Source organism: Eutrigla gurnardus (genome assembly GCF_963514095.1).
Source record: "Eutrigla gurnardus genome assembly, chromosome: 6".
Taxonomy (NCBI): domain Eukaryota; kingdom Metazoa; phylum Chordata; class Actinopteri; order Perciformes; family Triglidae; genus Eutrigla; species Eutrigla gurnardus.
The window spans coordinates 18,040,708-18,066,266 of NC_139920.1; the positions used below are offsets into that span (position 1 = coordinate 18,040,708).

Sequence of the window (25,559 nt, forward strand, 5' to 3'; positions counted from 1 at the left end):
GGCTTAGTTCTGTTTTTCTTGGTATTCACACATTTTAAAATCCCCAAAGGAAAGTCCCGGCCAGAGTTTGCACGCCTGCGTTGGCAGCACTTTGATTTGCAGATATGTATTTATTTCCCCTTCATCAGAATAGAATGTGGGCGTGCATAAGTGCATTGAGCTTCTAGCGGCGTTTTCAGCTTGTCCGTGTGTTGTTGATGTTGCTGCGACACTGCGTCGTTGTGAGGTGTTATGCTGGACAATGTGTGATTCCAGCTGAGCTCAGAAAGATGGCAGCTGAGTGTTTTGGGTTTGTAGTTAAACTTTAAAGTTGCATGATTTGTATTCAACTGCCAGTCGTCCACCACCACCGGCTCTATTCAGCCTGATGAAGCACAGACTCTTTATAAGAAGTGGACATAGTCACCGTGACATCACCCACCTTGAGTTGTTTTGCTCAGTTCCATCTTGAATTTTTTGGCAGTGAATAAATGCTACGATGCTGATTTAAAGTCGAGCTGAAACAAGTATCTATCTTCCGTATGGTGCATATTTCCAAGTGAAGCGGGATAAAGGCATGCTTTTTTTTCCAGGAAGAAAAAAAAATGATTTTAACGTAAAAACAAACATTTTCTTCTTGTCGTTTCTGCATTTATTGCAATAGGCGAACAATATGACTGGAGATGTGATCTAAAAGGGTTGAAAAGGCATTTCAGCTCCACTCCCCAACCTGTTTTCAAGTAGCTTCACACAAATTCTTTAAAAAAAGACATTTCAACCCTCTTTCCCTGAACGTTCTCACAATGTATTGACATAGTTCCTGTGTTGGGTGTCTTTTGTCTCCAGTAATGGATCCCTGAATGTCAGTGTATTTGCACTGTTGGGGAGTGGGGGGCGGGGGTCTCCTAATGTGTCTATAGGTTGGTGTCACTCTGTCAACAGCAGCAGCAGGAGGGAATTTGCTTAGTAAACATCCTGATTAATGTTAGCATGAGCTCACACACCTGTTAATGTGATGTTTTTCCCTCCAGCTTCCAGGTAAGTGGCGTTAGCTGTATGATTCCCGTGTATTCGGTGTGTATGCGAGTCAGCCTTATGTATGCATATGTGTGTGTGTGTGTGTGTGTAGCTATGCTGCCCAGCCTGGTTCTGCACCGTACCTCTGTTCGTCCATACCAGAGGGGTCTCTACTGCAGTGACACCAGCCTGAGGTTCCCCTACAAGAGGAGCACTGTGCCCTCCTCGGTGCTCACTTCTGTGGGGTTGACACTGCCCGCGGTGTCCGTAAGTCGTACCGCAAAGAGACGCTCGGCCTCAGGGGGGCGCCGAAAGGCACAAGTGGGCTGGACGGCTGATGGATCATGATGGTGGCTTTGATGGATAGGAGATGGGACGATGTACGGCTCACAAAAAGTTAGTCGTGGAAAACTTTCATCATGGTAGACGGGTGAAATATAGAGCCTGATTTAAAGAAAAACATTACATTCTTTATTTATGCCTATTTATGATCATGTAAGAATTATTTAATTGATTTTCCCCCCAAAAATGCCAAAAAAATATTTTTCTTAACAAAATGTGAAATGTGACATGAAATTTTTGTATCGTCCCATGCTGAGTGAAAGTTTACTACCTCCCTGTAAGCTGACCATACATGACACCCTGAAGCCCCGCCCGCTTCTGCAATATCCCATGATCCCCTGGTGCCAGCGTGCTCCTTGTGCCCCCCCTTGCCCCTCCCCCGTGTTCTCTTCCGTTGATGTCACTGACTTTTTTTTTTAATGCTTTCTCTCTTCTCTCCCCTCTTCCTGTCTTTCTCGCTCTTCGCTCCCCTCTTTTCCTTGTGTCTTTTGTAGCTAGCCTGCCTTTCCTGATCATTGAGACTAGCACCATAAAGCCGTACCAGCGCGGGTTTTACTGTTCGGACGAGTCCATCCGCTACCCCCGAAAAGAGGGAGACACCATTAGCGACGCCGTGCTTTGTGGTGTTGGCATTCTTATTGCCATCTTCTCTGTAAGTCGAACCTTTACACCTCCCTTTTGTTTGCTGCTTTTTTTACTCCCAATTTCAAGTCTTTGTAGCTCTTGGATCCTTTAGTCCAGTAGACTAGTCTCACTAACATAGCGCCTTCATCACAAGGTTTGAGTGATTTCCCATCATGTAGCGTTTTCTAAATACTCCACTCTTTGCTTATGAATGTGCTCTATGTGTCCTAATTTTCATTCCTTAATGTTAATGTCATACTTTTACTCCTTTCCGTGTCATCTTTGAGTCATCGGAGGCGTTTGTGATCGTGCTGTTTTTACTACTCCTAGCGGTGGCGAGAGAACCCCCCTCCAAGCGACTGACGCATGCATGCCAGTCACCAAAGACGTTTTACAACCTCCTGATTCATTCTCATACCTCCCACTCGTATCCCTGCACCCTGACTCCGAGCCCTTCCTGCCCCCCACATTACGTCTGTGAATGTGTCGGTGCTCTCTCCCATGCCCGCAGCGCCTCGCTAGTTAGCAACAGCATGAAGTCCTCATTCCCATGACTTGACCCTTGGTCCAGAATGGGAACGGTCCCAGTGTAGTGACAGCAGATTAGAGTGTGGGGGTTGGGTTAGTGGAAACATGTTACAGAGAGTGCTGCGGTATGTGTGTGTCAATTAGTGCCACGTGGCCAGGCTAGATGATCTTTACACTGATCCCCCCCAGACTAGATGCAGCGCAGCCCCCCTCATAGGTTCCCAGACGTCGCCTGGCCGTTGTCTCCATCGCCATCAGCCTGGCGGGTGCACACACACACACATACATACACACACACGTTGTACCAGCTCAGCTCTTCTGCTTATTGGAACCAGGAGACAGTGCTGGTTAGTTCCCTCACATGTTCACGTGTGGGCAAAGCTGGCGTGTCTCGTGCAGCTGTGTTCCATTAGTGGCGTTGTCTGCTGCCATGCCGACGGACCATTCCTATTAAGGCGCTCGTGCACGCACCTATGTGCACACATGCGCATGCTCTGGTAGCAGATTCCTAGACGGGGCCCTCTTGTTTATCTTAGTTGCGAGGGGAAATCCCAACAGTCCAGCCTGTCAGACGTATCCATGTCTGACACGGCCGCGTTTCTCCACTGTGAGAAACTCGGCGAGCAACGGCGAGATGGGAGTTCAATAAGCATGAACGAGCCAAATAAACTCATTGGGTGCCCCTCGAGCGGTCTGATCCGATCGGCCGTGTCCATGACGGGCCCTGTCTGCGCTCAAACAACCAGACACGCAGCAATAAACCAAGACGGGCCAATAGAGACGGGGGAGGAGAGGTTTGAATGCAAATGCTGACAACTCAAATAAACTCCTCTGTCCTGTATCGGCCTCCTGTGGTCCTAATCTTAAGCTGAGATCAAAACAGTAAATTGACAATAGCACACACACACACACACTGTTTGTTGCTTCTGGCAGTTAGCCCGCCAGCTGACCACCCAGCAGGCAGGATAAGTGTGTTTATCAATCAGGCCCAACAATACGTGTAAACACACAAACATTATGTAGTTGTATTGACTTGATAAGGTGTCTGGGGACATTTAAAAGTCTTGAAGCTATTTGCATTCACGGTACTGCGAATGTCTGCTGTCTTGGAGATGGGCAGGTAAATATTTTTCCCTGAGAGATTGGGTCCGAAAGGCCGAAGAGTGAAGCCTTGTGTGGGAAAGGAAAGGCAGATGTGGTTAGCGGTGGAGAGCAGCCAGTCTGTCAGTCAGATACCCCAGGTGGTACAGATGTATGATTGACATCTCTGTGCCTCGAGGGTTTGGCTCGCTGTAAGCCCCCCTAAGTGTAGACGAGGTCTTTTAATGGGCCCCAACAGTACAGACCGTCGCCCGGATAGAAACCCTTCTTAAAGGAGACCTTTGCCCTGACAGAAACCCTTTGTGAAGCAGACCGACGCCCTGACAGAAACCCTCCTTAAAGCAGACCATCACCCTAATGGAAAGACTCTGTAAAGCAGACCGTCGCCCTGATAGAAACCCTCCGTAAAGCAGACTGTCGCCCTGATAGAAACTCTCCGTAAAGCAGACCGTCGCCCTGATAGAAACCCTCCATAAAGCAGACCGTCGCCCTGATAGAAACCCTCCGTAAAGCAGACCGTCGCCCTGATAGAAACCCTCCGTAAAGCAGACCGTCGCCCTGATAGAAACCCTCCGTAAAGCAGACCGTCGCCCTGATAGAAACCCTCCATAAAGCAGACCGTTGTCCTGATAGAAACCCTCCATAAAGCAGACCGTTGTCCTGATAGAAACCCTCCGTAAAGCAGACCGTCGCCTTAATGGATCGAAACCCTGCTTACATCAAAGTCTGGATTATTTGTTTCCATGATTTTATTTTCCCTTGCCTTCACTGTCTCATTATCCTTCACATCCCACATTTAAAAAAGGCCCCGATCACATCACCACTCATCAATAATAATAATAATCTCACATCACATCAGAACTGCCTGAGGGAAAGGCAGGTCATGCTTGTCTTTGTGTCACTCTCATTCTGTCTTTCCCATCTGTCCTCTCTACATCCTTTCTACTACTTCAGTTAGATTTCCTGCATGATACAAACTCAAATGTTCAAGTTTTTACCGCATGGTTATTCTGCATCTGAACTTAATGTAAGACTGTAGGATCCAACAGCATCACGTAGCCAGAAATGTGTCTCAAATATCTTAAATCAAATAAAAAAAATATTTTTCTTTTAGATTGTGATTGGAGAATGCTTCAGGATCAACCAACTACACGAGGGAACCAAGTCCTTCGTGGGGAATCCCTATGTCGCAGCCCTCTACAAGCAGGTCAGCTGTCCAAGTGTGCTTACATACGCACTCAGATTATTGCGTATAAATGACCATTTGGTGACTGTCCAATCGTAGTTTTGAAACCGTAACTAGGCCTTTTTGATTATTCCACATTTCAATACTGTAATGAGTTTGGATGGTGATTTCCCCAAAAATAAATGGATTAAACTGTATCTGTTCATAGAGGCTGCTATTGTTAGCATATCCAGCTAACTAGTTTACTCCCCTCGAAAAAAGCCCTGATCACCGCGAGCAAACCCACTGTGTAGTATTTCCTCACTTTCTGGGAGACGTTACGTCTTTCAAATAAATTAGTTTGTCCTCATCATAAAAGCCCCATCTCTTGTAGGACGATATAGGATATTATAATTTTGGTAATACATTTGTCTGGCTAGCTCTAGCTTAATTATCTAGCTAAACGTAAGCTTTATATACAGGTTTATACTTGAATGAAATGTTATCATACTTATGACACTCAGATTAATGGCTTTGCACTGCAATAAAAGAGCAATGCTGTTCATTTATTTCCACAGGAATCAGCCAGAGACCGCGTTTACAGCCCATTTGTGTGGCTAACTTTGGCTTTATTAGCTAGCTAGTACATAAGTTAATAATTGAATGAACCGTTATCATACTTATGACACTCGGACTTAATGGCTTTGCACTATAATAAAAGAGCAATGCTGTTATTTTATTTCCACAAGGATCAGCCAGAGACGGCATTTACAGACAATTTCTGTGGCTAACTTTGGCGTAATTAGCTAGCTCGCCACAGCTGGTAAAATCTCTTATTCACAGCTGTCAGTTCAGCCACAAACAGTTGCAGGCAAGAAATGAGAAGCCTGCTATTGTCTACCGCTGTCTAAATAAAGGACCCATAAACTGCATGTAAAACTGCATATGTAAAGGTGCGAAGAGTGAAAAGCCGGTTGGGGGACGGGGCTCAGGTCTAATCATCAGTGTATGTGTGTGTGTGTGTGTGTGTGTGTGATTTTGCAGATGGGTGTGTTTCTCTTCGGATGTGCCGTCAGCCAGTCATTCACCGACATCGCCAAGGTGTCGGTGGGCCGCATGAGGCCCCACTTCCTGGACGTGTGTAAACCCGATTTCTCCACCATCAACTGTTCACTGGGATACATCACCAACTACACCTGCAGTGGCAAGGAAAGTGACGTGCAGGAGGCCAGGTACGCGTGAGCACCAACACACACAGAATACACTGTATTTATACTCCTTATGCTGAAAAACCAACTGAGGACGACCTTGATTCCACAGGAAATCCTTCTTCTCAGGACATGCCTCCTTTTCGATGTACACCATGCTCTACCTGGCTGTAAGTAACTTTTAAACTCTCTGACACACATCCAATTCAAGCGCACATATGCCGAGGACCACAATAACAATGGTTTACAGATATAAAGCGAGGGATGGGAGGGAAAAGAAGGCATGGCTGTGATTTGGGGATTTACCGCCTGAAGAGAAAAAACATTGTTCTCCTCCCTCGCTTCATGAAGAGAGTTGTTGTTCTTTTTACCCCTCCGAGGGAAGGATGGATGCAGTCCACCTGTTTTCTCCAGAGCAGCTGCCTGTGTCCACTTCCTGTCCTCTCCCATTTCCCCCTCCACTCCTCCCTCTAGCTCCACCTGTTGTGGGTGTCGGGGGGATTATAGCACCCTGGAGGCATCAAACAGTCTAATTACACACACAGACTATAGCCGGGCTCATAGCCCCACAATCATCTTAGTGTTTTGGGATCTGGCGGGGCCCCGAGCCTGGTCACAAGGTGGTCTCGGTTCTCACGGCCAGTCGAGGCTCCGGTTTGTTGTGGTGTTATTGTCGCACAGAGAGCCTTTCCCAGCCTCTGGGTGAACCCTAAAGACCAAGGAGAAGAGATGAATTAAAAAAAAAAAAAAAAGAAAACAGAGAGGGAATGGACATAGTGATGCATCCAGACCACAGAGCGACACATTAGTCAGAGAGCAGTGATCCAGCTGCGGCGAGGCTCAGGAACCGCAGCCAGAGGAGGCCGGTGCAACCAGTGGAAACAAGAGAGAGTTTGTAGTGAATGTTTTGGGAATACTATACCAGCCTGAAACAAAGCCCACGGCGGAGGCATTCCTGCCGGAGGGAAAAAGGAATCTGTGGAATCTTATATTTAACCGACCAATCGTGTGACGTCACGTTCTCGCTCGAGGAACGTCTCTCTCTCTCTCTCTCTCTCTCTCTCTCTCCTTAAAGGTCGACTCCGTCTGCTTTCTTTTCCGTGGTTTTCGGAAAACTCATTTGGTGAGTTGTAAGGATAAAAAAGCAGTCATGTGGGTTAGAAAAGTAAGCTAATCAGCATCAACGTCAGCCGTGTTTTGGAAATAACAGAAAGGGTTAGCTGTTGATGGAACATGATACTCTTGTTTTGGGAGGTAAAGTGACTGTCAATGACTGGATTTCTGTCAATGGAGTTTCGTGGCTTTGAAGAGAGAGGCATAACTGTTCTGTTTGATGGGAAGGTGGACAGGATAGAAGATATATATTAAAAAAAAAAGTGTACACTATATTGAGAATATTTTCACCGCTTTACCTGACCTTTCCCACTGAAGACACAGGACTCCTTTGACGAAAACAGGACCCGACCTTTAAATGAAAGTATTCTCGTATCACTCCATTAAAAAAAAAATATATTACTATTGAAAATATTTTAAAAAAACTTCAGAATATAGAGGAAATATTTTATATATTTAATTATTATATATTTTATTTGTTTTAAAGGTTTTCTGAAATGTTAATTTTAAATATGCAAATGAGGCATGATCTAAATGCACATTTTTAGTGAATTTAAGTGAAATCTACAAATACAAATAGATAATAATCTAGTCTGAAAGAAGACGTGTCATGGCAGCAAAATAGCCCAAAATATTTAAAAATAATTCACCAATACAGATATTGGAATAATCCTAACTAGACCAATAAATATGGATCCCTTCCCAGCAACGCCGGCCCTTGCCCCCCCATTACTCACCAGGGTGAAAGTGTCGTTCCCACAGTGTGGCTGTCACCTCCCCCCCCCCTCTCCCAGTCATCTCCTAATTGTCACACTTTGAGTTTGAAGCGCTTCATTTCCTGCCAAGCACGTCTGAGTGCTGCGTCTGCAACTGATGTGGTTTTGAGCCGAGACTTTCTTGCGATGGCGCTCAGATATCTGGCGCAGACGGCACGCAGCCATGCCGCCGACGTGGAGAACAAGAATGTCTTTTTTTCTGTTTTGCCTGAGGCGCACACGTGTGAACCGGGTAGCCAAAGACCCCCGGTTCTTCCTGTGGGTTATTCAAGCCTGTAGAGCCTCCCGTCACTGGCCCAGATAGCATGTCGTTGGTTAAATAAAAAAACAATATGTTTGTTTGTGATAAAAGTGGTTTCAACCACAGCGATGCTTTTTGTCTCGCAGCGCGGCTTGAACCCAAAGAGAGGACGGGGGGCTGGCGTGTAAAACCAGCCCTTGCTTTCATTCTTTCTCACTTTGTTGTGTGTGTTTTTCTTTTTATCGAACGCCGCGTCGCAGCGAGAAAAGACAAAAGGGCGAGAAGATCTCGGTGGAGCGAGCTGGATTCCTTTCCAAACCACCAGACTTTGTGTCGCTCTAGTCTCCATCTGTCATGGGAATCTGCCGGGACATCTTTTGTTGTTTTGTTTTATTATTGTTTTTCCTCAGATCTGACTATTTGAGACACAATACATTTATGTGAGGACGCATCGCAGCCTGTGTCTATTTAAGTCTGCATACCAAAACACGCATTTAGGTGTTTATTTTACTACGTCGTCTATTTATGTCTGTGGATTTCTCCCGAATTTAGAGATTCAAACGTAACATTTCAGAAAACATTTAATGAAAGAAATAATCCTCTTCAGATTGAGTTTATAGAGGAGGAAAATATGCATTTTTAGATTTTGGAAGGCCGTTCTGAATGACTTAATGTGTGCATGTTTCTGCTGATCCAGGGCTGGACCGGTTATTAGGGTTCCTCAGTGCCCTCCAGTCAGACCCTTTACCGCCCAACCCTCCATCAAAGCTCGCCCAAAATTGGGAGGTTTATGATGTCGTGTGCAGGGTCTTTTTTTTTCCGGATGTCGCATTCATGGCTGCGAGACGTCACAGAACGAAGTACCTGAGAACCAGTGCGGAGGAAGCCTGAAGTCTAAACATCCCTCCCAGGGTGGAGAGAGCGAGACTGGAAGGGATGGGAGGGATCACTTCCCCCGCTTCCGCGAGGAGAAGAACAATGACAAGAGTGTCGTAGAGGAAGTGCGAGGGAGACTTTTACGTCCGCATCTCGTAGCGGATCGCTGGGAGGGCGCTGCTGCTCTCGGTGTTGCTGATTATAAGATGCAGGTCTGGAGGTGAGGGGCTGGGTAGACCTTGGCTGAGGCTGCCCCTCCTAGGTCATCTGTCTCTGGGTGTGAGAGGCAGGAAGTCGAGGGTATGAGCGGTGCAGGAACACAGGATGTCTGTAAGGGCCGCTCTGCGTGTATGTGGATAAAAAGAGACGACTGCGCTCGTACGAGTGCCTGAAATCGGCCTTGGACTTTCCTGTTTTGGCTCTTCTTTCTTCTTTATCGTGACCCAGGAGACGGTTCTTGGCTGCGAGTGGAGCAGCGCATCCGCTTTGTCCTCTATTTACACTAATGGAGGGTAGAGAGTTCATCCCAACAAAGAGCTGAAATGAATTCACATATATATATGGGTGTCTATGTGTGTGTGGGTATTCCAGTGGCTCTCTGTGGTCATGCTGTTTTTACAGCTGGGATGTCGAACCATGAATCCGTCATGTCCGGGTCTCGGGCAGTCAAGTGTGTGTGTTGTGGAAGAGATTATGTGTTTCTTTGCTGGTCTGGCCGGCCCACTTTGATTCAGTCTAGACCTCTCAGACAGTAATAACAAACACACACACACACACGTAAGGGTGCTTTCACACCTGCAGTTCAGTTAATTTGGTGGAACCACAGACTGTCTGTAAGAAGTGGATGTAGTCATTCGGTTTGGAAGCCAAGTTTGCCATCTTGGACACGTCCATTTGCCTCTAAATGGACCATCATTTCCTAAATGAACATCATGCTGGATTGAAGAAGACTTGACACTATAGATTGACTTCTTTCTCCTGATGGCCAGCAGAGAGAGAATCAAGGCACTGATTTGTTGGCTTCACTTTTTCCGCACCAAGTGGAAGAATGATACAGTTTTTTAGTTTGGTTTTAATGATCCAGAGGGGTAAACAGGAAGTTACACAGACTGACAGGTAACCCGTTGATTGGACATCTGCATCATCAGGACCAACGTGGGGGAAATGAGGTTCTGGTGACTGACAGCAGGAATGTACAAAATGGCACTCCAAGGATACTGGTGTGAATACAAGGGAGTGCACGGAGGGTTTAGGTGTGAAAGCACCCCGATACACTCTGGGAAAAGTCTTTGTACGTCAGAGCATTTACAACTGTGCATGTTCTAACATCACCCCTCTTTTCTCCCCCAGTTCTATCTCCAGTCCAGGTTCTCGTGGCGCGGCGCCCGCCTCCTCCGCCCGCTGCTCCAGTTCACCCTGTTGATGATGGCGTTCTACACCGGCCTGTCGCGCGTCTCCGACCACAAGCACCACCCGACCGACGTCCTGGCGGGCTTCGTGCAGGGAGCCCTGGTGGCCTACTGCATAGTGAGTACACACACACACACACACACACACACACACACACACACACACACACACACACACATACACACACAGAACGCATATATTCAACATGCAAAAGTGTGAACGCAGTCCCGGGGAAGCTGATCGGAGAGCGTCTTTAGCTTCTGTGCCGTGATGTATTTACAGTGAAGCGGAATATTTGTACAGATTTAAATTTTAAACCACATACTTCACCAGACATTTCTTGGGAAATTAAATCAAACGCACAACTCTTCCTTTCTCTCTCTCTGTTAATGCCTACTATCCACAAACTGGGTTTAATACGCCCACGTGCCTCGCTGGTCACCCAAAGATGATTTTTTTTTTTAAATAATCGCCCCTGAGTGCAGGATGAGTCATCGAACACGTAAAAAAAGTTTTACATTCGAAAAAAGACGGTTGATTTGACTCGTTCTCGACATGTATTTGCCGAACAGAAACGTATTTGTCGTTTCACCGGGATTCTAATGTGTCTCTAATTGATTGGAGGATGGTAAGGGCGGATCAGCCTTCACATAAAGTTTGCCTCCGCTTCAGAGGAACGGAGCCGGCAGCGAAGTGAGGAGAATCTGATTCCCTTTAATGCATAACACATTGCTTGGAGTGTGAGTGTGAGTGTGTGCCTCTGCCTCTGTGAATCCATACTCGTCACAGAGGTTGCCAGATGATTTTCGTAACCCTTCATCATTACAGCGAGCGAGATGGAGCCAAGGAAAATTGAATTCGGGTCAAGAGGAAAATAGAGGGAGTGAAAAAGAGAGCGAGAGGGGATAAGCTTTTGAAACGGGAACGAGGCTGTTAATTATTTCAGGGTTTTTATTTGGCGGCTCTAGTTCTATCAGCGCAGCAGGAGGCCTGCTAAACTCTGCTGCCTCTGGGAAACGTATGGAGAGACACACACACACACAACCCCTTTACCTTTCTACACAATCCAAATCATGAATGTGGAAAGGATTATATTCATAAAAATGTAGCAAGACCTTAGTAGTGGCGCCGGGGCAGACCTTGGCAGCGCTGTAATACACACACACACGGCGGGGTCCTTGAATGCCACAGTTATGAGCCATGAGCGAGTAACAATAGACTGCAACACTCCTCCAGCTTGGTGAAGCTCCCGCAGACGATGGAGAACGTTTTTTTCCAGAACGCTCGGTGTAGGAGCTTGACCTCCGACCTCTGAAGGAGGAGGAGGAGGAGTGAAGGGAGGGAAGTGACAGGAGAGAGGAGCCTTGTCTTGGTCTTGGTTTGGGAGGAGTGTGGGTTAAATCCAACTCAGCTATTCCATGTGAGACACACACACACACACACATATATATACACACACGCGTTCGCATGCGCGCTCGTTTTCCAAACCCCCGCTGATCAAGGCGATGAGGTTGGTTTAACAATCCTTGACGCCCGCTCTGATTGGCCCGGTCTCAGTAGAAACGCACATCTGTGAGCACTTTAGCTCGGCTGTTGGAGCCTCTCGACGAGCAGCGGAGCAGAAAGGACCTGACAGGACATGAGTGGAGGCGGGATGGAGGAGGTACGAAGTCCTCAGAAGAGCCAGAGCCAAAGTGTGAACATCCTCAGATCTTAACGTATGCAGGCGCGGTCGTCACTCTTTTAAACGTAAAAAAAAAAAATAAGGTTTGAAATGCAGGTTCGGCCCTCCGCTTCCTTGAATCGCTTGATGCAAAAGGCTGATTGAAAGAACAAAAGAATGCGTCGGGCAAATCTGTTAGGTTTGGTCACATGATGAGTCATACGGCCTTGTGGAAAAGTGTCTTCCTTTCCCAGTTGCATTTAAGTAATTGCCTGTAGAGAATTGTGCAACTTTTTTTTGTCACAATTATTCCAGGTGTCCCGTGGTTACAGTTTTTTATGCCATTGAGCGCCATTAATATGTAGCGACATGTTGGGCGTGTACTCACATGAAGGTTTTTTTTTAGAAGAATACGTAAAGGAAAGTCGGACCCTGCAGTCCACGTCTGAAGGGCTGTGATCAAGGGGATCAAGGAACCCGCTGCAGGAAGTGGTCCGTCTATCCTACCTGGCACTTCCTGTCAGACACAGTGACCTACTTCTCAACACGTGTGGCAATAGAGGTCGGGAGGACGGTCGAGCAGGAAGCAGCTGTGGGAGAGAAAGCCGGGGCGGTGCTTTCTGAGGTTCAAGGGAGGAGAGGGAGGGATGAATGGAGGAGAGGGAGAGAGAGAGGGATGAAGGGAGGAGAGTAAGGGATGAAGGGATGGGAGGGAGAGAGAGAGGGAGGAGAGAGAGGGATGAAGGGATGGGAGGGAGGGAGGACGATATCGTTCTGATTTACATACACAAGTACAAGGAGACGCTGCACATCTCGTAGTGTCCGGCCCTGAAGCAGCGTCTGAGGGTCGGGGGAACTTGTGTGGAGGCAGGAAATCTTCTTTTATCAGTCCACACACACACACACAAGTCAAAGTGTCTAAATGTGTAATTCCACGCTTTTAACACTTTAAAATGTATTTCTTAAAAACGTATGCACATACAGGATGCTATGCTGCTAAAAAAGTGGTGAAAAACAGGAATATTCTCTGAAATTATGGAGTCTTAAAATTGCGAGAAAGAATTGAGAAATGTTTTGAGACTCTAAAGACTCGAGGCACTATAAAAAGAAATTGCCTTTATGTAAATTGACATAAAAATGCCTGATTTTGAATCAATTAAATCTGTATTGGCTCGCTGGGGAATTTGCTTTGCATGAAAAAGTCTTGAAGAAACATATTTTTTTTTTGCATATTCATGACTTTATAATCTCAAAAATGTTTTCTTAGAATATCAACCTTCAGCTCTACAGTAGTTTTGCTGACAGTGACCCTAATATGCCAACGTAGCATATAGTAAGTGTGATATTCATGTGATATGTACTCACAATCATCATATTCTGAGTTTCATCCTCTGAAAGGCTTGACGCACGTTGTCAGCTGCAAATATATTCATAGCTGGTTTCATATGCGTGCAAACAAATTGACAGTTTACCCCATGACATACAGAGAGGAGGGGAGGGGGGGGTCTAGTGAGTAATGTGGTGGGGGTTTTTTGTAGACATTCACAGTTCCTGCTAGTGACTGCACGCACTTCCTACATGACTCAGCTTCTTTATGTGTCAGGCTTTGACATTAGTGCTCATAAGAACACACACAATTAGACGCACATGCTCTCAACACAAAAGGCCCAGAGGCTTTGTGTGTGTGTGTGTGTGTGTGTGTGTTACACACAGGAAGTGGTGTGGTGGCGATAAGCCCTCCACCGCGGCAGGTTCGGGAGCGATAGTTCGGAGGTCAAGTGACGATGCAACAAGGCCCGCCGTGATTGGACGCCGCGCCATCCCGATGGGAAGCGAGCCGGGAAAGTTTCCCATGAGCGCTCAGAGATATGACTCATCGTGTCGCGTCCCACCGCCGCACGCCGCTAATTCTATCGTATGTAATGCGCCACACAGTGATGCACCGAAGACGCACGCTGACGGCCGCGCGGACAAAGAGCCCCATTTAAAAGTCTGAAAGCAGCTGTGTGTTAATGGAGGTATCTTTATGGGCGTGATGTCATCCGCCAGTCAAAGGTCGCCGGTGAAGGTCGTTTCTCATGGTCAGAGAATGTCTTTGTGCTGAGAGTGAGACAGTCTTTGTTATTTAAATACATCACTGACTGTATCACCATGTGTTTCCCCCCCGTGAGAGTTATTGTCGTCCCCAAGCAGGCGGTGCAACAGTTCACTCACTTTCTGCCAGTTTGTAGTTGAATGGCGGCTTCCCTCCCTGGCACAACCCCGCCCCCCCTCGCTCGCCCTCGACTGGCAGTCAGGAAGGAAAAGCTGCTGTGCCTGACAATTTTGTGTGTGTGTATGTGTGTGTGTGTGTGTGTAGCTGCTGTTGCTCACAACAGACCCTTGAAGTGGAAACGCTAATCCACTCTTACAGTGGACAGTAGTTTCCACGGTCCCCACTTCCTGCCCTGACCCTGCCCATTTTCCTGTTTGATATATGATGATGTCACCGGGGATCTCAGGAAGAGATTGCCTTGTTTTTTTTTGTCAGCGGTGGCCTGCCAGACTGACCTCAGAGCTGGTGTAAAAAAGAAACCCCTGGCATCATTGAGTAGAGGATCAGCTGAATCCAGTTAAACGTGAGCTGGGCTCCTTCAGCCAGATTACTCAGCGTCGCTAGTCTGCACAAAGGGTGGTGATGGCGGCGTTTCATCATGAAGTAATGCAACGTGCCCTTTTTCAAAATGTTTTTGTTAAATTAATCATGGACAGCAACCGAGCATTAAATCCCATCATGCATTGCACTAAAATAAAAATGACAGACGGACGAGAGCAGAGAGAACAGCGTGCTTGAGGCAAATCTTTGTGCGATTCTCACGTTGAATATAATATTTTCAAAGTGAGTTTATTAATCTATTAAATTGGTAAAATATGCCTCCACACTGATGACGGCAGCGTGTACGCTCCTTTTGTTCTTACCTTTCACAATAAAAGCCCTGGACATATACAAGGCATCACTGCTTACAAGGGGAACATAAATGACAACAAAGCCACTGTTCGTCATGTATTTTGTAGTGCGTTTTCATTTTACAGATCCCTGATGGGGAGGTCGTGGTGAATGAGTGAGTGATCTTACGGTGGTTGTTGCTCTGTAACCGGTAAAGGCTAAATCAACGGAGATGGGTTCAACATGACCGTGATGGATTCACATGCGTCCATCTTTATTTAGTGTTGGAAACGTTTTTCCTCGTCTCTTTGTTCACGTTTGCTTTGTTTTCCCGTCCGCCAGGTGTTCTACGTGTCAGACCTGTTCAAGCCCCGGGTGAAGCCGGCCACGCCCCCGCCCTCCCCCATCAAGAAGGAGCTGCTCCCTTCGTCCGACATCATCGACAGGAACAACCACCACAACATGGTGTGAGACGGGCCGCCGCCGCCCCTTCCTTCCTGCGACCGAGGAGCCAATCGCAGCGCTGCTCACCCTCCCATCGGACAGTAGAATGTAGCGACGAGAGACTGTTGCTGCTTCTCAAATGGCACCCTCCTCCATTTTTTTCTTCTTTTTTTTCCCGCAGCGCCCAGCAAGGCGCTTTGGCGGACTTGGGTGTCGGATTTGAGACTTGCACAGCAGAGTCCACTCTCACTATCCAGAGTTATTATTTACTGTTATTACTTTAACTACTAATCAACATTTGAGCCCATCGTTTTGAGCACAAACCGAAAAAAGAATTGGAAGACGAAACGAATTCCGTAAATTGGACGACTTGACATGCAGAGCTGAGGGTGCGGAGGTTCGGTGGAAGCGCATGAAGGGGATGTACTCGTGAAGAAGATCGAATGAAGGACAATAAAAAAAACAAAAAACAACCCCTCTCACCCCCGTGCCAAGGGAGAGAGGGTTTTCCGGCGATGCTTCCTCTCTGAACTCTCTGTGGCCTTGGAACGCCGTAGGACAACAACTTCCCTCACTGTGGGAAGGATATTACTGCAATAACTAGCAGCGTAGGAATATTAACAGTATAGAAAAATATAACTTATAGCACTGTTTTTAACTTCATTGTCCATTATCACCACTCGCCGCCTGAGACGTTTGACTGGAAGAAAACTTGATTGCGCTGACGCCCCACGAGACATATTAACTTCTGGAAGCCGACCGTGGCGGTCTCACAAGACTTAGCTAGTTAGCTTAGCATGGCTTCAGTAATCGCAACTGCACTGTGAGGATATGATCACACCAAACACGGAGCAAATTTTGACCGCGGGATCATTTGTGTTAATTTGCGCTAGAAGAGCCTGAGAGGAGGCGGGGCTTACCTCCACGCAGACACCGACAATGTTCCAACAATCATGGCTGAAATAACCACTATTGCTGCTTTCGACATGTAGTGAATGCTGGATAATCAAACGGTGTCCTGTCAGAGGTGCTCGGTGGATTACGCTGAGCTGTATTCACTGTGAATAGCGAGACACATCGGCTGGTTTACTACAGTGATATGAACCCAAAATAAACGATCTTGTTGTAATTTAATTGCAATATACAGATAGAAATGATGCCGAAATAACTACATGATGATGCAGATTTGTAAAAAGTCATGATTTGTTAGGGTTTGTCAGCAAGACAACAAGCAAATAACTTTTAAAATGCTTGTTTTCTGAATGGAATTTAGATTGATCGGAGGCAGGCTATGCTAACACTGTAGCTGCTCCATCTACACTTAAAATAGCGCCATCTAGTAATTTGCTCCGCCCAATGCCACGCAGCGCCAACCCGTGTCTTTGCGTTGACTATGTATGTAATATGAATTTGGCTCCGCATTCGGTGTGAACTCCCCTTTACAGCAGGAAGCAAAGCCCTCCGTCTCAAGATCGGCAGTCAAGCTTTTTCACGGTGGACACTCAGAGCGGCCCAAACCCGGGATGTTGCATTTCTTGAGGGTTAGATGTAGTAAAAGGGTGGGGAGGGGGGTTATTTCTGTAGGAGAGGGAGGCAGATCTCACAGCCTCCCAGCACCTGTATGAGGGGCGTGGCTGTGCCATGCCTCTTCCTGGGTGCTGGGGCCATCTGTTTGGCTTCCTGAACAGGAAAGGGGGTGGGCGGGCGGGCAGAGTGAAGGGGTGCGGGGCTGTCACCGTGGAAACGAGGGTGATGTATTACAGCTAAGCTGGCACATTATTTTGTTTTGGTTTTTTTGTTTGTTTTTTTTAATTTTTGGGACTGATTTGGGCTCTTTCCGCTGGCAGGGAGGGGCTCTCACCCACCCACCACTCATTGGCAATGGATGTTTGTCTCTCTGTGTGTGTGTGTGTGTGTGTGTCTTTGCTTGTGTGGATACGCGTGTGCTCATCCGTGTGTGTGAATGAGTGTGTGTGTGTGTGTGTGTGTGTACATATGTATGAGCGCTGTGAAAAGAACCCCCCCAATAAACTAAGTGTGTGTCAAAGGAGACTGTCAGCTGTGCCAAGTGTGTGTGTGACTGTGCGTGTGTTTGTGTGTGTAAGAGAGAGAGAGAGAGAGCAGGTGGACGTTTTAAAAACTGTGGATCTAATATTTTTATTCTCTTATAAGCTCGTGTGTTTATCGCCTGTCCTGCATCATCACTAGCAGAACTCCTTTTTATTTACAGCCGACTCGGATCTCCTCCTCCAAGCAAACACACTCCGCCATGTTGCACATCTTTCTCATCGTATTAGTCCGTCCTATCATTTCACAATGCCGTTTTCACTCTCTTTTTTCTCCTTTTTTTTATAAATATATAAATAATGTATAGATCACTAAAGTTAACTGTAAGATATCGTTTCTTAACATGTTTAGATATATCCACTATGATTACAGACCTGTGTTCTTCACAAAATGCTGCTTTAAAAAGCATCGATTGACAGATTTTTTGTATCTAGAATTATTATTGTAGATTGTGATTGTTACGTTTGTAATACGCATTTAAAAAAAAAGAAGAAAAAATTACACCCGCAATTGTATTAAAATTCAATATTAGTATTTTTGTATTGTCTCGTTTTTTGTACAAAGACATAGTTGCAATGCTGTTTTTTGTTGTTTTTCCCTGCTAAATGTACTTAGCTCTAATACATGTGCTTTTAAATAAAAAGCTCATTACAACCTTGACTTTGGTTTGTCTTCACTGTACACAGTACATTTCAGTTTCTTTACCTTTTCACTTTTACTTTTACTACTCTCAGAGTGCTACTTAAAAAATAACCATAAAAACATCACATCACAAAGGGGGTACAATTTAACAGTCAAAGGCCTTTTTGAATAAAAATGTTTTCAGGCCTGCTTTAAAAGAATCCAGCCTCTGTAGTGTGTGTGTGTGTGTGTGTGGGGGGGGGGGGGGGGGGGGGTCTCCACCACAGCATGTTTCCACCAAGGAGGGAGAAAAACCTGATGACACTTTATCGTCTTCCTCAACATTTTTGAGCTAGAATCAAAATCAGGTCTCACGTTTTTGAAAGGTTTGAAAGGTTTTTGCAAGTCCAAATCAAATCTCAAGTCACTGTGTGTGACTTTAATGTGATTTGAGTCCAAATCCACATCCCCATCTCTGACTAAGCAGACCTGTAACATTCTTGACTGGAAAGCAGCGAATGCCTCAATGACAGGTCCTTGCAATGTGAACTCTGTGGGTAAAAAGGCTGGTTTGGGGCGAGCGTTTGATTGATGTTATCATTATAGTGGCGTGCATGTTTCTCCCCCCCAGCGTCCTGTAAAGTAGCAGTCTTTTATTGACAGTGACAGTTCAGCTGGTCCGAGCACCAAAACGGAGATTTACGGTGCCTGTGAACAGCTGGTAGGCCTGGGGTCAGCCATGCGTGGCTGTAATAGTGGAGGGCCCTGCCGCTGAGGCGGAGAGAGGCCCATGTTGTGGTTTTGTTTGGCAGCGGTGGCGCTGAGCTTGGCACGCCGCCGCGGCGAGGCCAAGGCATTACACACAGTACCGTCCCTCTCTTCATCATCGGGTACTGACACGGCACATCCATGTTTTACATGAAGCCGATGTTTCCTTCATGTTAGTGTCCAACAACGTTAAAATAAATGCGAGTTCCTACGTTGGTGATCTTGACATTTTAACACAAATTGGATGGATTACGTCCTCCATCCTCGGTCTTATAAAACCCTTTAAAACCAGTTGGGATAATCTTTAAAAAACGCATGTTGGTCACGTTAAAAAGCAGACAGTTTACATTCAGTTCTCACCACATACGCCATAAAATGCCGCAAATATTAGAACACGCAACACGATGGAGCATGGACATTATCGATGCATTCGGATGTAAACAAAGTGTCATTTGACAGCTGGTGAGCGCTGGCGTTGAGTTAGACCCTGTTCCGCTCAACTGGACTTTGTTAGTGATTCCAATGTAATTGCTGTGGAAAAGCTTTGCTTTCTGAGAAGAAGCCTGACAGATTGATAACATGTGTGTGCACATGCCACATGACGCATGACGAGCGCGTGGTTGGATAGCCCGTCTACAAAAGACGCGTTGCAGACAAGAATGTAACGGCAGTTAGAATGGGGAAATGGGAACGAGTCATTTTAGTTTATCCTTAAAGAGTAACTAAAACCAAGTGGCTCTAAGCTGGAAATTAAAACGTGCAAAGGGCTGGGAGGAGCCCTTTGGAGGGTTCGATTTTGATTCTAGCTCAAAAATTTAGACTTGACTTGGACTGACCGCTCAAAGACTCGACTTGCTGTTGCCTTTCAGAGACGTGTGACTTGACTTGTACGCTAGTTCACAGACTTGAGGAGCGACTTGGACTGGTCTCTCAAAGACTTGGGACTTGGGAGGAGGGGCAAAGACACCTTTGTCGCATCTATCGTTGGCTCATTTCCGGTCATCAGAGTAGCATTTCATCCCCACCACAGCACGCATCTCATTTTCCGGAACTTTACAAAATCTGGCAAATTGATATTAATGACTTAATGATTATCTGGCGATACAACGCACTTTCCTACGCTGTGACAAGAGTGTGTGTATGAAGCCAAAAGTTGATCAATTTTACTAATTTAGTAGCTTCTTAGCTAGCTAAGAATGTGTGTTGCTTAGTAAATTCCATCATGATTTCATGCTATAGTTACAGGAAATAAAAAGCACCACATGAACAGAGGGGCCTGGTCTACGTAACTTTAACATTTACTTTACTGTTTTTACATTTTTATCCGTTACCGCTGCTAACATATCAAGTCGCTAATGCTAATGCTTATCCCTAACGGCAAAGCTACCATCAAAACCAGGGGCTGACATCACTACGACGACGTCCACTTCTTATAGTCTGTACTAAATACACATACACATCAGGGGGTTTTCAGCTGAAGAGCAGGTTGGGGTTTAGTGACCTTTTTTTCAACACAGGAGCTGAGAATCGATTTCAACTCAATTCAATCTGATTTATATAGCAAAAACTTACTTAAAGTGGGAAAAACTGGAAATGGCCTCAGGGAGAGCAAGTGAGGAGGAATCATCTCTCAGGAAGGACAACAGGCAACAGATATCATGCTTATAGTATGACCACAAGTATGCGTGTAGGCGGTCGGAGCTGGCGATCCCCTTCAGACGTCTCTTCTCGCCATGTCGCGGTTGTCGCCAAAAAGCCCCCACGAGCGAAATAAATGCTCGGCTGGCACACGCGATATATAAAAAGACAAGAGGGCTTCTGTAGGTTTTGGCTGGAAAGCAGTGAGCGAGCTGCGAGTGCCTGTGAAAGAGAGAGAGCGGCAGAGCCGAGTTTGCGGTGAGGCCGGCACCTCCAGGAGAGCCGCCTGGAGGTGCCGGAGCTCTGAGGGCCTTTTCTCTTTGCAGCACAGTCCAGAACACAGAGGCAGGCTGGCGGCTGGGATGGAGAATGGTAGCCAGGGGAGTGGGCTGGGCACTTCTGCACTCCCTTACCAGCAGTTAACTGTTCACGGGGTGTCTGTGTGTGGACGCTCTGCTGTGCAAGAAAGAAAGAAAAAGTGAAAGACATTCCAAACGCTGATTGGAATGTTTCCCATCCTGATGGCAGCAACGTGTAGATAGATGGATGAAATGCAACAGCTTCCTCTACCGCCAGCATACCCTGCACTGCTGTGTCAGCTAGAGAGTCACAGAAGGACACTCCTCAACACAAACAGATACGTAAGGAAAACGGACGTAGCTTTAAAGTGAAAGGAAGATTGATTTTTGTATTAACCTAGTTTTTTTGCTCGAGCCACTGTATTAAAAGCATATCAGGGATTCAAGAAAGGATACGTGGGCAGCAGGAGGATTAATACGGCGGATTAATGTCAGGTTTTTATGATGATGATGATGATGATGATGATGAAGAGCAATTTGATATGAATGAAACCTCAAATCCAGTCAGCCAAAAGGGGAGTAAAAGACATCAATCTCCTGTTTAATGTGACAGACAGGAAGACTGGATTAACCTAATTCTCTTGTTCCGATTTGAAGAGTTCATATTTCTGTGTGGAACAAACCATATGTGTCATAATTATAATAATGAGACAAGTAGTGGGTGGATTGTCATGAAATTTGGGTCAGACATTCATGGTGCCCAGACCCTGGTTACTTTGATGACCCTCTGGCTTTTTTTAAATCTAGTGCCAGCAGCATGCCAAAGTGTTCCCTTACCAAGGAAATATCTCAATATCTACTGAATTGGCACAGATTTGTACAGGTAGGATGTCTCCCAATTGTTTTTTGTGATCCCCTTTCACTTCAGTGGCACTGTGAAGTTCCTATCTGTGGTTTTTAATTATTGTTGTCATAAGACTTGGTATGCACGTTCACGACCTTTAGGATTTGCAGAGCCAAAGTCTTGTTTCTGAAATGTTACCACTGCACGGATATAAAAATTAACTGCCCACTTTAATACATAACAAGACTATCCCCAGTATGTGATGTGTCTGTGGGCGGCGAGCTGGATGGAAAAAGAGGAGAGCGAAGGATACAAAGGTTAATACATTTTACAGATGGCGGCTGCACGTGTGGGCAACAGGTGATGATGTCATCTTCACCGACTCGCTTCCTCTCTACATTTTCCTCCACGCAAGCCTCAGTCATCAACGTCTCTACAAACACCGTGTCGAGGCAACTCTGTTGCCTCTCAACGGCTCTCAACATGGCGACAGCTGAGCCGACGGCTAGCAGTCAACTAGCAGTCAATGGCGGCGTCATGACTGACGCAGTGCAGAGCTAGCCAACGTGGCACAATGCAAGGAGGAGCTTGGATAACAACACACACAGCGGGATGCTCACGTAGACGTTTCTCCACTATGGGGCCGATCAGAGACGAGTCCCTAGAAACGCTTCGCCTGCAAAACCATTAGTGCGCCCATTGATCGCAAATGCAGACGCAAGGTTGATGTTAGGATTTTTTAATGATGATGAACTTTATATTTTTTCATCAGTCCCAAGTGAACCCCAAAACCTTTGCTTTTTATGCACATTTTTCCCTCCTTCTCAACCAACAGCAACAGCAAGAGCTGCACATCTGCTCGTATCCACATTGATTCAGGATCTTCAGCTGTTGAACCTATTGCAATGCTTCTTGGTGTGATGGGCCTAAAACTTTACATAGAAGTTCACTGCTACATTAATGCTCCGAATCCCATATATATATCCTACTTTTAAGGATTCACCTTTCTTTAATAAACGAAACGCCCCTTCTTTGCAATTTGAAACGACGTAAAACATTACGTTTATTGACTCGTCTGTGACTCCCTGTATGGAAAAGATACTCTACTCAACCCCCCCCCTCCCCCCATCGGTCCCGTCATGGCCCATATGGAGGATTGGACAGGTCGGGCAAGGAGTGCAGGGATTTGGTTGCTCTGAGCTTTTTTTTGCACTAGAAATCTCTTTTACAGATGCAAAGCTCATTTTATTGATGAGATCATTGTAAAACAAAGAAGAAGAAAAAAACATCACGGTTAATACAGAAACATCAAGGGGGGGAATGACATCATGACCTTTTTGAATGCACGCATGCATCGTCTGCACTGATGCATTCAGACGGGTTAAATGGACGCAGAGGAGAAGATTTCTACCGGCGTCTCGCTCCTTTAGCGGAGATGACAAGGGAGAAAGGAAAGGGGAGGGGGGCTGCACGGAGAGCGGTGACAGGTGAGGAGGAAATGAGGTCCGACGACTGCGGCACACAGGTCTCCATGATCCAAGACGAATCTCTCTGCCTTCTTCTTCTCTTCAAGGTTGCCACAAGGAATTCTGTCATCCAACACACATGTTGCTCAAAACCCAAACACATGTTGCTCCCACATGCACACAAACAAAACAAAAAAACCCATACATGCACCCATTCTCCAGCAATGCAGAGCCCACGGGTGATCACTGGGAGACTGAGGTCCGCCTGGCTGCGATCCAGAGGCTGCTGTCTGATTTACTGAACATCCATGCGAGTCTGTTGTGTCATCCTGCAGGGAGGCCAACTGTGAGCTCAGCACTCGGGGACCATGCATCTGCCCCGGCTGACAACCAGCCCAATACCTGTTCCAGTAAGTTTTGGCCCCCGCTCGTAAAGATGTGATGTTTGCTCAGAGGAATTTACTGGAATATGCACGTATTCGGGTCGACGGCTGTAATTTGACCGCGCACAGTCAAGCAGATGTAATAGATTGCGATTTGAGTTCTGGTATCAGTTTTGTCTTCCTCAGTGGGAGACTGAGCGCGACACTCGCTGTAAGGTTTCATAAGGTCGACACGAGTTAGGAGATGTGATTTAGTATGTAACAAAAACTCCAAAAAGTCCATTCATCATCAGCTAAAATCAGCTCCATGTATATGCATATACAGCATATGTGCATGTTTTTTCTTTTGTTCGTGTGTGTGTGTCTCCATTCTGGCCTAAATAAACACCTCAAATCTCTCCGGAGAATGTTGAAATATTTGTGTGGTGAATCTCCCCACACATGCGATTCAAACTCAGTCTAATCTGCACCACATTGTTCTCAAAGTAGCTCATTATGTCTCTGACCTAAAGTATTTTTATGTACATGCACATGCACACGCCTCGGGGTTGCGTTAGCTGTCGGATTGAGCAACTCCAGGATTCGGTGACACTGCGATTCGTCACCACTGACAGTTAGATTTTATGTGCTGTGGACTAAATGTATTCTAAAACTGTGTCAGGTAGAGAGATATTTTGTGAATGTGTGACTTCTGGATAGTGGACACAGGAATCAGCTACATGTTTGATTTAAAAGCACAAAGTCAAATGCTATTAATGTGTCCATTAATGTAACTGTCAGTGTATATTTTGTTGGGGACTGGGAGATTCAAAACTATTTTTGAAAGATTGAAAACAATGTTTCTGTTGTTCATTAATAATTATTATTATTTTGAATTATCAATGTCAAAAGTAATTTAAATGTTCCTACTGTAAATTGCTTAAAAATGTTTGTTGATTTTTTTTTTTTTTTTAAGGGCAACTATTCTATTTAATGTTTTCTGGTTCTTATTTAAATTAAATGTGCAACCAGACGAGTCGCCCCCTGATGGCCAGCAGAGAAAATTACAATTTTGGCTTGAGAATGGAGCAGAAGAAAAGAGAGAACTGCTGCTGTCTGCGGCCACAAGGGGGCAGAGCTCAGTGTCCACAGGTGCTGGCGACACTCCGGAAATGAAACGTCACAGACGTTCGCGGACCGCACGCGGCCACATCAAGTACAAGTTAATGATCACATATGAGCTGCGGTTATTAGCATTATTATACAAGGACATAGTTACAAACAAAAAGACTACTTTTAGCTGAATTAATGCGCGATTAATGCGCCACTCGGCTGACACGTTATGTGACAGGTGCACGATTGTTCCTGACACGGGTAGGGGCACGCCAGCGTCTTGCTAGCATGCTAAATGCTAACACGCTCAATATGGATTCTCCGGTCACTTTCTGTTAATCTTCGAAGTAACGTAAAGATGCACTGGTTATACTGGGACCAGGCGGGAAGAGTGGACTGGTTATACTGGGACCAGACGTGAGTGGACCGGTTCTAATGGGACCATACGGCTCGAGTGGACCGGCTATAATGGGACCAGATGGCTCGAGTGGACCGGTTGTACTGGGACCAGACGATTCGAATGGACCGGCTGTACTGGGACCAGACGGGTCGAGTGGACCGGTTGTACTGGGACCAGGCGGGATAAGTGAACTGGTTGTACTGGGACCAGACGGCTCTAGTGGACCGGTTGTACTGGGACCAGATGGGTCGAGTTGAAAAGCTGAACCTGGATCAGACTGCAGGACTACGTGGCGCCGTTCAGACAGGTGAGTACAACGGAAACGTGGTAAACAATTTTTGCTGTAAAACGTGTGTCGGTCAGGGGCGGGTCCAGAGAATTTTTTGTGGGGTGGCACAGGGGGTAACGACAATTAATCTGGGGGGGCCGCCCAAAAGTAACAGAAACGAGGGGGGGTGGGGAGCTTTGTACAGTAACATAGCAGTTCTGTTTAGTAATCAGTTTTAAACACCACTGAAACAATGTAAAGAAAAAAAAAAAAGAGCCCATGATATTAAAAATAAATAAA

General features: G+C 46.0%; 1 protein-coding gene across 2 annotated transcripts in view; it reads left to right on the forward strand.

Moving 5' to 3' along the window:
- The window catches only part of plpp3 (phospholipid phosphatase 3), a 31,209-nt gene extending 13,069 nt beyond the window's left edge, over nucleotides 1-18,140 (forward strand). The window contains exons 2-7 of one of the 2 annotated variants that reach the window (XM_084012482.1): nucleotides 1,109-1,263; nucleotides 4,706-4,798; nucleotides 5,801-5,988; nucleotides 6,077-6,134; nucleotides 10,321-10,497; nucleotides 15,312-18,140. In XM_084012482.1, coding sequence (XP_083868608.1) covers nucleotides 1,109-1,263; nucleotides 4,706-4,798; nucleotides 5,801-5,988; nucleotides 6,077-6,134; nucleotides 10,321-10,497; nucleotides 15,312-15,440 — 800 coding nt within the window. In that variant the 3' untranslated portion in view covers nucleotides 15,441-18,140. Of the gene's footprint in view, nucleotides 1-1,108; nucleotides 1,264-1,832; nucleotides 1,991-4,705; nucleotides 4,799-5,800; nucleotides 5,989-6,076; nucleotides 6,135-10,320; nucleotides 10,498-15,311 lie in introns of both variants that reach the window. The other variant, XM_084012481.1, reaches the window with a different exon arrangement.
- Nucleotides 18,141-25,559: the final 7,419 nt, after the last annotated feature.